This window comes from Chenopodium quinoa, unplaced genomic scaffold (genome assembly GCF_001683475.1).
Source record: "Chenopodium quinoa cultivar QQ74 unplaced genomic scaffold, ASM168347v1, whole genome shotgun sequence".
NCBI lineage: Eukaryota > Viridiplantae > Streptophyta > Magnoliopsida > Caryophyllales > Amaranthaceae > Chenopodium > Chenopodium quinoa.
Genome location: NW_018744445.1, coordinates 200262 through 212348, shown reverse-complemented (window position 1 = coordinate 212348; position 12087 = coordinate 200262). Strand labels below are relative to the sequence as shown.

General features: G+C 34.2%; 1 protein-coding gene across 3 annotated transcripts; it reads right to left on the bottom strand.

Moving 5' to 3' along the window:
- Window positions 1-385: 385 nt before the first annotated feature.
- Window positions 386-10636, bottom strand: LOC110696986 (putative leucine-rich repeat-containing protein DDB_G0290503). Of its 3 annotated transcripts, none has more exons than XM_021874322.1 (9): window positions 10354-10636; window positions 9928-10052; window positions 5086-6173; window positions 4151-4956; window positions 2054-3872; window positions 1738-1968; window positions 1483-1641; window positions 1213-1371; window positions 386-842 (listed from the first exon to the last, which is right to left on the bottom strand). In XM_021874322.1, exons 2-9 carry the CDS (start codon window positions 10019-10021, stop codon window positions 591-593), a joined length of 4608 nt encoding a protein of 1535 aa, XP_021730014.1. In that variant the 5' UTR covers window positions 10022-10052; window positions 10354-10636; the 3' UTR covers window positions 386-590. The 3 variants fall into 3 exon arrangements, with proteins under 3 accessions (XP_021730014.1, XP_021730015.1, XP_021730016.1); XM_021874323.1 differs by having other exon boundaries at window positions 9928-10044; XM_021874324.1 differs by having other exon boundaries at window positions 5092-6173; window positions 10354-10635.
- Window positions 10637-12087: the final 1451 nt, after the last annotated feature.

The window sequence follows — 12087 nt, the reverse complement described above, 5'->3', positions numbered from 1 at the left end:
ACAAAATAGCAAATTGTGCAGACAACAAAAACAAATTTTAAAAGGTAAAAACTTCTATGAACTTTTTTTATACAAACCAATGAAAATAACATTTAACCGTGGAAGGTTGCAATACTAATTTTCTTGAATAATTTGATAGTATTTCGTATAAGGTTATTTAGTTCAGAGGTCGTTCATGTAGAAGTGTAGAACTTATAACAAAATGTAACAAGTTCGTCCATATATCTAGAAAAATGCCTTTTTTTTTAATTAGTTTTTGTTACCCTAAATTCCTTTTTTATTTAGGGGATTTTTTGTGACTTCTTATACAAACATCTGTAAGCAATAATGAAAATTAGTGATTATCACTCCCAACTCCCAAAATTCACAATTTTGCAACCCAAAATAATAATATAAAAGAAAATCACCACCATTAAATAACCAAGTAATAATTACATGACCAAAAACTGCTTCTTGGTGGACATTAAACTAAAGCTTAACAGCCACCAATTTGAAGACTTGAGTTATATAAACAACTTACTGCAAAATAATATCAATTCACCAAACTTGAATAAATAAAGCCACAACTCAATCAGGTAATAAAGCTAAAGTTAATATCTTTTCCCTAGGATCACACCAAGAACTATGGACACCAGTGCAACTCCCAGGATAAACTTGATGTTCATGCTGGAAGAAGCTTCGGCTGTTGGAGTCTGAACCACTGAGGATGATGGTGAGGTTTGTGCAGACAATTTTTCTGATTTCTTGCTCTTACGCTTTGTCGGGCTAGAAATCATTGATCCGATATCTCTGGACCTCACTTCTGTTTCGCCCTCTTTGGTATCAGCGTTGCTTTCATCGACCTGTAAACAATAAAGGAAGATCACTCAACATATGCTACTTTGTACTCCTATACTGCAATCTTCATACATAACAGTCAAGGTAGATTAACCATCTAATGTTAGTTTTGATTTCTTGTAAAGATGACGGGGCCAATGTGTGTGAAAAGTGGGAAGGGCACAAAGGTACACACCCCAAAAGGGTATGATCCAGGTCGCCTGATAAAACCACCCAGGCTCTATTTACCAGGGTCGTCCCTCAAGGACGGCCTTGATGGTAATCTGCATTTCTAATTATAACTATCTTTGAAGGAATTTCACTATGACCACATTGATCAAGTTGGTACTTTGAGGGGGTGGGGGGACTGGTAGTTAAAACTTCAAAAAAACTGACCTTTTGTTTAGATGCTGCTACAACCTTCTGGAGTTTTTGCTCGAATTCCTCAATTTTCTTTCCAAGAAGCATGATTTCTTTATTTTTGGCATCAAGCTCTTCAGAAGTACGACTCTTGGCAGCTTCCAATTCAGAGACCTTTGCTGAACTTTCCTCTTTCTGTTTGACCAGCAAAGCAGATAAACGTATATAAGCCAATGGTATTTAAGTCTAAAATGGTTGTCATAACAGCATCATAATAATAGGGAATGAAGGAGATTTATAACTAACCAGCTTAGTTAAATTGGCCTCTGCAAGCTGCAGCTCTTCATTTAGTTTCAAAACCCTTTCATTCAATAAATCTCGATCTTGGAGTTTTTGCACATGATGTTCCAACTGAGAAGTCAAATCAACCTCTCTCGTGGTAGCAGATGTTTGGAGATTTTTAACCTACAAAAAAAAAAAAAAAAAAAAAAAAGTTTCTTTATATATTTCAAAACAAACAAATTAGATTTAATTCAGGTTCAAAATTCATTTAACACCTACCTCTTCTTTCAATTGAGCCTCGGTTGCCTGATATTGCTCTTCAAGTTCTTTCAACCTTGCTTGCAGGGCAGATTTCTCAGTTATTTCAACCTTTAGATTGTCAATCTCGGCCTTTGAAGCATCTTCTTTTCCTCTATATTCTTTCAGCTGCTCTTCTAGTTGGACCACAACAGCTTGATGTTCTTTAATGGTTTCATGAAGCTGGCTGCTCTCCTTTAAAACTGCAGATATCTGTCGGAGGTAATTTATTATTACATAATGTTTGATAAAAGAACTAGGAAATAAAACATAACATGAAGTTTTTTAAGGTACAAACCTCAGACTGAAGCCTTTCCTTTTCAGAAGTTAGCTCCTGGCGTAACTCCTCATTCGCCTTGTCTGATAAGAAACATTTTGCAGCAATATCTTCCTTCTCATCAAGAGCATGTGATAATTTAGCTTGGAGATCACTTTGTTCAGTCTCAGCCAAAGCCAGATCCTGAGTGAGCTTCATATTAGCCTCAGCCAAGGCCTCATTACGTGTCTCAACTAGCCCCAACTGAGCCTGCCGTTCATCAGCCAATTTTGCCTGCTCCTGTAATTTCAAAAGCAAATCTTCAACTTCCAGTTTTCGAGATTCAGCGATCCCTGACACCTCAAGGGCCTCTTCCTGGTACTTCTTCAGCTGGTCTTCGAGGGAACTTAACTTTTCATTTAACTCCTTGATCTCCAACTCCCTTTGAGCTAATGTCTCAACTGTAACCTGCAGCTGTTCAATCTCAGCTTTTCTTGATTCAGCGATCCCAGAGGCTTCACGAGCTGAATCCTGGTGTACTGTTACTTGCCCTTCAAGAGAAATAACCTTTTCGTTCAATTCCTTTACTTCCATTTCCTTTTGTCCTAATTTTTCAGTCAAGTCTTCGATTTCAACTTTTCTAGACTCAACAATCCCTGAAACCTCTAGAGCCTCTTCTTGGTGTTTCTTCAGCTGGTCTTCAAGAGAGCTTATCTTTTCGTTCAAATCCTTGATCTCTAACTCTTTTTGGGCCAATGCCTCAACTGATACTTGCAACTGTTCAATTTCAGATTTTCTTGATTCAGCGATCCCAGAAGCTTCAAGAGCTGCTTCTTTATGTACTGTCAGCTGCTCTTCAAGGGAAGTAAGCTTTTCATTCAACTCCTTTACTTCAATCTCCTTCTGACTTAATTTTTCAACCAGGTCTTCAATTTGAACTTTTCTAGATTCAGCTATCCCAGATACTTGACCGGCCTCTTCTTCATGAACCTTTACCTGGCCTTCAAGGGAAGCAAGTTTCTCCTTCAATTCTGTAACTTCAAGCTCTTTCTGAGATAATTTGTCAGCCATCTCTCTAATTTCAACTTTGTTTGATTCGGCAATTCCCTCTGCTTCATGAGCCTCCTCTTCATACTTTTTTACTTGGCCTTCAAGAGCTACAAGTTTTTCACTGAGTTCCTTGATTTCGGCCTCTTTATCATCTAATGTAGCAACAATCTCCTTTAACTGTTCTATTTCCACCTTTCTAGACTCGGCTATCCCAGATGCTTCACGAGCCTCCTCCTCATATGCTTTCACTTGGCTTTCAAGGGTACTCAACCGTGCACCCAACTCCTCGACTTCCTTCTCTTTCTCAGCTAGTCTACCACTTGTTTCCTTCAACTGTTCCTCAGCCTGCGAATGACGAGCTTCAGCAGCAGAGTGCTGCTTAAAAGATCTCGAGTGTTGCTCAGTTAACTCGGTGATAGTATTCATGTGAGAGGCAAGTTGAAGAGAAGTGGCTTCTTTTTCTGCATCAGCCGAATTAAGAAATTCCTGAAGCTTATCAACCTTGTTCATCAGCTGCGAGTTTGTTTCCACCAAAAGTTCCTTCTCTGAAAGAGATTGTGCCACTTTACCCTCAGCTTCCTCAATCATCTTTTTAAGTTCTTCATTAGAGCTTTCTAAGGAATATACCTTAGCAGCACTCTGATGCAATTCTTCTGTTAGAGATGCAGCCTTCAAAGCTGCTTCACCCACCTGTTCTTCATAACTCTGTACCTTATCTTCAAGAATCTTAAGTTTCTCAGACAATGAGTTAGCCTCACACTCCTTTTCGCTAAAATTTGCCATTGTCTCTTGCATTTTTACCTCAAAGTCCCTAGTAGAAGACAATGTGAGCATTGAAGGAGATCAAATTGGCATCAATATCACTCATTTTGTTAAAATATCTTTACAACTTAGGGATAAAATTAGAGAACAATCATTAAATATTAACCAATTGTAATTAATATTAGATAACGGATACCGCAATATCCAATCCGAAAGATTTCGAATATCTGAAATTTTCGGATTAGATTGATATCCGAGGATTCGGAATAGGCCCAAGTACAATACATTACAAGTTATACTATAATTAGCAAACACGGAACAACTTACGCACAACTCCATTCAATAGTGATGTTGATGCCAACTTGATCTCCTTCAATGATCAAACCATTAACACCACTACCAACATGAAATTCCTTAGTGTCCCTCAAGAGTTGTGTAAGACCACTTGATTGACAACTCAAATTTATTGCAATACGCAAGAAGGAATCATGTGGAACAGCAACAACGGGTCTAAGCAGCTCCATATCAAAATCCTTGCATGGAACTTCTAAAACATCTTCTTCTAGCCTCTCAAAAAGCACAATCCGATGATATAATTTCTCATAAGGCGTTTCGTACCCATATTCACCATAGCTAACAACAAGATTACCATAAATTTTGCAACAAGCTTGAGTAGAATGTTCACCATTGAAAAGGAAACGAATCTTTAGTGTAGCCTTCAATGCATGAGAGAAGACCGTGTAATGTATAGCCGCAAAGCTATGCTCTTGCACACTTCTTATAACTGAGCACAAGAGGCAATCATGCCAAAAACTCAAATGTTTATCAATTCCAACACTCGAGTGAGCTAGCCCTTTGATCGACACACGACCCTCAACATCCTCAAGGTCTACTGACACATAAAAACTGTCCCCTGGTATGAGAGCATCTCCAGGGCCTTTTAGAGGTAATAAATTGCAGCCAGGGGATAAGATAACAGGATCAGTTTTGTCTCTTTTGAAGAGATTAAATACGCCATAGGTGCTGCAAAAGTTAACCATGCCATAGAGATTCAACTGCTCCTCATTTTGGCGACCGATAAATACAGAAAACACCTCTGCTACAGGAAATACTGGAATACTTGGTGAGTTAGGCTGAACATAAATGCGAGTAAGTCAGCATTGAAACAGTAATTACATCCAAGACTAGCTGAAAGTGATAAAGGAAAAGCCAAACGATATTAAAATGAAAATGATAAAAACAAACAAAAAAAAAATACAGACATTTACCAGGATAGAGAGGGATTCCTGAGGGTCAAATTCATGCTGTTTGATAAGTGGTTCATCCAGACGAAATGGTTCCCTCCAATGAATAGTCACTTTAGCATCTATACAATTTTGGCCAACAATAATCATATTTGTAGGATAGTTACACGTTTCAAAGTCATAGCTGCCCTCAACAATTAACTCATTTTTAGCACGATCCCATAATTTCATTTGAATTGTGAGAAGTGAATACGCAGGCACAGCAACCACAGATCTGGACAGTGTAATTTCAGTAACAGGAAACCTAATTCTCACCTTTTCAGACTTGTCAGAATCCTCCTTGATTTCAAAAAGATTAATGCAATCAACTTTGTTTTCTGAATAATAAAGATTATATGCAGCAGAAATTGTGCCATAAATATCAAGATATTCCTCATCTTCCTCATCCTCTTCATAGCTTACACTTCTCACAACTTGTTGCTTAGCGAGTTGGACCTTGACATGGGCATAAACACCAAATGTTAGACCAAGATACTCCACCTCAGCACTACAAGCAGTACCAGGAACAGTAATTTTGTGGAATTGTTCTAACTGATGATGTTGTCCGGCCGTATCCGTAGTCTTGAGCAAAGGAGCATAGTTAAAAATGAGGGTTTCACCTGTAAGCTTGTCTGATAAATGTATGCCAATAACTGGTTTAACCATTGACATAACACTATCAGGCCCAGTTAGGCTTAAGGCACCACCAACCAAAGGGATGATCTCCGGGTCATCAACATCCTCCTCTCGATGAAAAAAAACAATACGGTTGCTGCCTATACCCATATGATCCATACCATCATGGACATAAACAGTACCATAGATCTCCCATGCGTCTTTGTTGCTGGCGTTCAAAGTGCAATCGTTTTGGTTTAGGTTGCAGAGACTCACAGAAAGAACCTCAATCACTGGTTCAGATCTAATATGCACACGATGACCGTCAATCCCTTTATCCATTCTCTCTTTCTTTTGCTGTTCATCATAGAGTGGATCTTGAAATTCTTTCTCAGAATCCTTAAATGATTCATAGAGGGATTGTTCTACGTAATCTAGAGGATTAGGTGCACCTACAAGAATCACACATTTTGTAAACCATTCAAAAAATAAAGTAAAAGAAAAAATAATTAAGTTCAACTAAACATATGAAAAATTGAAAATGAAATACTTGTTGGGAAATCGGAAAGAATTACAGGCAAGAAACTACTCTATTCATATGACTGACTATCCAAAAACATGAACGTGATGCCTTGACAATTCGCAAGTCACAATTTATACTAGTTGGTTTGAAAAGCAATTTGTAGTAGTTGGTTTGAAATTTTAAATAGCAATTTGTATTATTCCCACTGTTTCTAAATAAATGCATCATTTTTTACTTACAAATTTACCAATACCTAACCTTTTACATTATGACTAATCCAGCGACATTTTATATAGAAAAAATTGGCCGCAACAACACCTACTATGACAAAGGTGCGTGTGGCAGCACAACCTTTCAAAGATGCGTCCACATCACAAACTATGTACTTGGGTGCACATAACAACATAAATGACACCAACAAACTAAGATTCCACGAGAAAAGTGGATTTTTCATTATTCTATTATTCTTTAAAAAAAAAATTAAACTTAGATGATTTTCCATCGCACGTGATTAAGCTAGCCTTCCTTTCTATTAGTTATTTTCATTTAAACACTTCTTAACCTCCACCATCAAAGTGGATTCCTTCAAAAAAAAAAAAAAAAAAATCGCTATTATTTTCTTCGTTCGTTTCTTTTGTTACTTTTTTATTTTTAAATATCAATTTCATGTGATTGACTTAGGTTCCTTTCCCTCTCCACTTAACAAATACTAAATTGATAAATAAAAGAAAATCATCCGAAAACCATTTTATTCCACCAAATTTCAGGATACATATGTCAATTTCTAATACCAAGCCCCACAAAATGCTTCAAAATACTTAATTCAAACAACAATATCAGAATTAGACTTTAGGTTAAGCCAAATTGATTTTCTGGTTTTTGATGTACAACACTTTAATGGTGGAGGTGGAGAGAGATACTCCCTCCACTTTGTAATAATCGCAACACTTTCCTTTTTCATCCGTTTCATAATAATTGTAGCACTTCCTTATTTGTTAATGACTCACTACTATTTTATTATTTCTCTCTCCTCCCAGCCCCACTTACACTACTTTTTCATTATTTCTCTTTCCTACTAACAATTAAATATATTCCCTCTAACTATACTTTATACTATAAAATTCTCCATTTGGTCCCACCCTATAATTTTCCTAAACCTTTACCCTCTCTATTATTACGATTATTACAAAACAGAGGGAATAATAATTTAAAGGGAGAAAATTAAATACAGTGGAAGAGGAAACTAAGTCAATCATGTGAAGTGTAAGAAAAAAAAAAGTAGCTGATGAAGCAAACGAAGGAAAATAATAGCGATATTTTTTTTTTTGAAATAATCCACTTTAATGGTGGAGGTTAAAAAGTGTTTAAAGAAAAAGAATTAATGGAAGAGAAGACTACTTAGTCACGTGAGATAGAAAATCAAGTAGGATGAAATCAAACAAAAATATATTAAAAAAAAATATGTATAAAAAGCATTAAAACTATTGAAGATTTCACTTTTCGAAGAAATCTCAGTTTTGTCGGTGTCATTTATATTGTTATATACACCCAAGTGCATAGTTTGTGATGTGGAGTGCTCCCTCGAAAGGTTTTGCTACTACATGCACCTTTGTCATATTTGGTGTTGTTGCGGCCAATTTTTCCTTTTATATAATAACATTTGTTTTGTATATATTTATGAAAAAGTCATGTCAAAGTGATGCAACTACTTAGAAAAGAAGGGTGTTTCTGATTTAACTAACTTATTGCAATAGCAATTTGAAAGAAGAAAAACGGGGTAAATCTAGCAATCTACTTTGTAATTGATAGTACAAATTGACCTATTGGCAAAATTATTGGACTTTTTGTTAATTATATAAATAGTGAACTTTTTAGATACTCCCTCTGTTTTTTTAAAAAATGCATCAATTCCATTCACCTTAATTTTAAGAGAGTTTATTTGCTCTATTATTATACTGTACAAGTGGAGAAGGTAAATGATTAATTTATTTTGATAAAAGTACCATGTGGACCATGAAAGAAAAATAGTATGTAAGAAAGTAGTTTTTTAATCATTTAAATGAGGACCAAGGAGAAAGCAGATAAAAACATATTCGGTGGGGTAATAGGGAAAAAAGAATAATAAAACATGGTATAAAGTTACCTAATATAAAAGTGATGCATTAAAAAACACACTTGAATAAGGCAAGTGATGCATAATTATAATTATTATTATAATTAAAAGAATAATAAATAAAGAAAACAAAGGGAGTGTAAAATAAACTAACATTGAAATTAAAAGACCATCTATGTTCAAAAAATTATAGTCATGTGACTCATGTCTCATGTGTTTGGGTATAACCTAGTTAGTTGCTTCGTAAGTATGTAAAATAACAAAAAGAAAAATAAACATTTATTGTTTAGCACAAATAATTGTGGAGCATATATATAGTACAATTTTAAAACAAAACACTTATACAATAGATAAATAGAAAAGAATATCTTAAACATCAAAATTATAATTATGCTAGAATGCTAAATATTTTAATTTGTATTTTACCACTCTTCATCTTCCTCCTAAGCCCACATCCCCACCCCTTAGTTCACCCTTGTTTGTTTTCTTTAGTAGTCCATCTTCGATTCTGCTCCCATATTTTCACTTTGTTTGCCTCCTTTCTTTCATCTTCAATTTTGTTTCTCCTTGCAATTTTTTTCTTTGGCCTTCACATATATAATAGCTTCAAGCAAGATCTAGAACTGAATTTTGTTTAAATCTCACATGCAACAAAAGTTCTTAAGGTTCATTTGTCTTCCTTCTATATCCCACATCTATTCTCCCTCCTTTATGAGATGGTAATTTTATGTTTCAGGTGGGTTGATAGTAGTGTTTTCTTTAATGTAAATCTATTTGAAAAAATTGATTTCACTATATTGATATTATTTTCTAATAACTCTACTAAAGCATGTAATTTTGTTTTAAGTATAAACTATTATTAAAGCATATAATCTTGTTTTCAAATATAAGTAGTTGTAGATTTTTGCAAATTATGGGCAATTTTTGTAGGGTTGAGGAAGAAGAATACTTGAAGATAAGACAAGGGCATTGTAACTCAAACCGCTCTATTGACCAACAGAATGAATGGATGGAAGCCGCTATTCCAAACACTACTTAGGGCCCAGCTGATTTACTGAAAACAAATTAATAGAATTGAACTGATTTGAACTGATTCTGATTTGTGTATGAGAGAAGGAAATTAGGAACTGAACTTAATTGATTGGAGCTGAAGTGAACTGAATTGAAATTAAGCGGAAGAGAACAGGCCCTTAGTACTTACCATATGAGGGGATTCAGTGTTTCAACGGTTAATATAGCCTCAATCCGTTAATTGACCCCAAACCTCTCTTTACCAAACAGGCAGAGTATGAAAAAAAAAAAAAAATGGGATTTAACTTTTCAAGAAAATGTCTTTATTTTCTCCAAAAACGTTGCAAAAATTCTATCACTTCTACAATAAAACCAAACATACAGTGATGAAATAATAATATGGAAATATGAATGAATAATCATCAATTCATACGACTATAACTCTATAAGTGTATGTAATATCTAATTACACAGTGAGTGAATATAATTTGCAAATCTCATGAAATAAGGGAAGCGGGGTGAAGTGGAAACGCTAAAATTTTGAATGAAGAGGGCTTACCAAATTCAGGCGGCTTTGTTGGATTTACAGTTGTTCCTTTTCTAGAAAGTATTCTCTCCCTCTCTTTCTTTTCTTTACCAGAAACTGAAGCCATGTCTTCGAAATAAATAAGTTCACCTACAAATCTAATGGAAATAGTAATGAATAACAATCATCCACAAACCCATAAAAAAAAGATCAATTCTATTTTTTTCAAAAGAAAGAAGCTTTTACTTTGATTACAATTTAGCATTATAAAGCAAACCCTAAAAAAAAAAACATAATCAGGGGTCCAATTCATCAATCCCTTAATTGAACACGATTACAAATTAAACAACAAACAAAAAAAATCAATTCCCAGGAAAAATTAGGGAAAAGCTAGAAACCCTATGATAATGAAATTAAAAGTAGAACAAGTATATATAACAGACGAACTACTAAGGTTACCAGATTCAGACGGGTGATGTGGCCGCTGCTCTACTGTGATGGCGGATCGGAGTACCAGCGGCGTCTCCTCTCTCAAATTATATTTAGCAGTCGTGAGGAGGAAAAGTATTGAGGTTTTTTTGGTTTTTTTTTTTTTTTTTAAAGAAACAAGAGGGGTGATTTCATTAAATAATATTATGTAATAGTCATTCGGCACTTACAATCGTCCCTTAGTAATCTAAATTCTTAATACAAGAATTAAACATCCATAAACTAATGGCATCGCTTCTGCACTGCTTCTGGATAAATCTAGATGTCATTACATCGTGTTTTACGGAGCTCTATTGATGTATAGTCGCAAAAGTGATAAAACTTGATTGGTCATCAAGATCTCCAAATTTGCAAGACGAATCTTCTAAATTTGCACCCCAATTCTAACAGACTCGTAATTCTACAAATTTGCTAGACGAATCTTCCAAATATGTATCCCTACACACACATTAAAAACAAACAAACAAACTATGTTAAACCCTACATGGAGAGACTGACAAAACCCTACACGGAGGGACAAACAAAACCCTACACGGAGGGACTTACTATAATCACCACACTGTTGGTGATCTTTATCGGCTAAAAATATTAAATTAAGGAAGAATTTGGGGCTTACCATTGATAAAAAATAGAATGCAGCCCCTAAGTTTTCCTATAGTGGCTAGGTTTGAAGAGAGAGAACAGAGAAAATTTTAGGGTTTTTTTTTAAGAGAGGAGTTACGGGTCTATTGAGGCTTATGCTTCTAATTTGCCTAATTAAAGGCTTAGAGAATGAAAACGAGTTTGAAATTACTAATGACCTCATCTCTATTGACTATGAACATGTTCGGCATTAGTTTTTGAATAACTAGATCAAATTAATGCCCGTGCGATGCACGGTAGTAATAATCATTTTCCCAAAATTAATTGTAATATATAAAAATGAGACAACTCATGTAGAATAAACAAATGCAATGCATGTAGAAAAATAAAAAGAATGAGCCAAAATTTATTAAAACTAAAGGAAAAAAAAAATTATTGTTGATTAGTTGTATTGAAAATATTTAAAGTAGTATATATTATTTTACATAAATGCTGCATATTATTCAAATAAAACTATACAATCTAGTGACTCTGACTAAAGACTTGTTTATGAATTCCTTATAAACTTCTACACATTAATCAAACAACAGACTAAAATCTAATTAAGTAAAATTATTAGTACAATATACATGTAAATTAAATATATAAATTACAAATAATATATCACCTTGATATCCAATAAAATAATTTTAATGGAAATAAATACTTCTCGAGTCATTAAAGGCAATAATAATCCCTAATTAGGCAATACTAACCTATATTATTAGTAGTACATAATATGTTTATGGATTGATGCATGCTTTATATGATATTGTCGCTCCTTATTATTATATGAAATTGTGTTTAAGCTAACCAATAATTGTAGTTTAATGATTGTTTGTTTATTGCCTTAAAACTTGATTTGTAAATGATAGCTATTTAAAAATAAAAAATAAAAAATAAAAAAAAATAAAAAAAAGATATACAAGAAGATGTCAATTGTCACTACTTCTAGCGTGTCTTATACTATGCAGCTTATGTATGAATGTCGAATGTAATAAATTTATCATCTCAATCAAGTGTTTCAACAAAAGATAATAATTTTTTTAATTACGCAATAACAAAAACTTGATTGATACTTTA

Excerpts from the sequence above, each read along its gene's own strand:
- LOC110696986 (XM_021874322.1), bottom strand. The coding sequence starts at position 10,021 with ATGGCTTCAGTTTCTGGTAAAGAAAAGAAAGAGAGGGAGAGAATACTT. Across the intron at positions 6,174-9,927 it reads AACAAAGCCGCCTGAATTTG|GTGCACCTAATCCTCTAGAT; the intron begins GTAAGCCCTCTT and ends TGATTCTTGTAG. Across the intron at positions 4,957-5,085 it reads CCCTCTCTATCCTGGTAAAT|CCTAACTCACCAAGTATTCC; the intron begins GTCTGTATTTTT and ends ATTTATGTTCAG.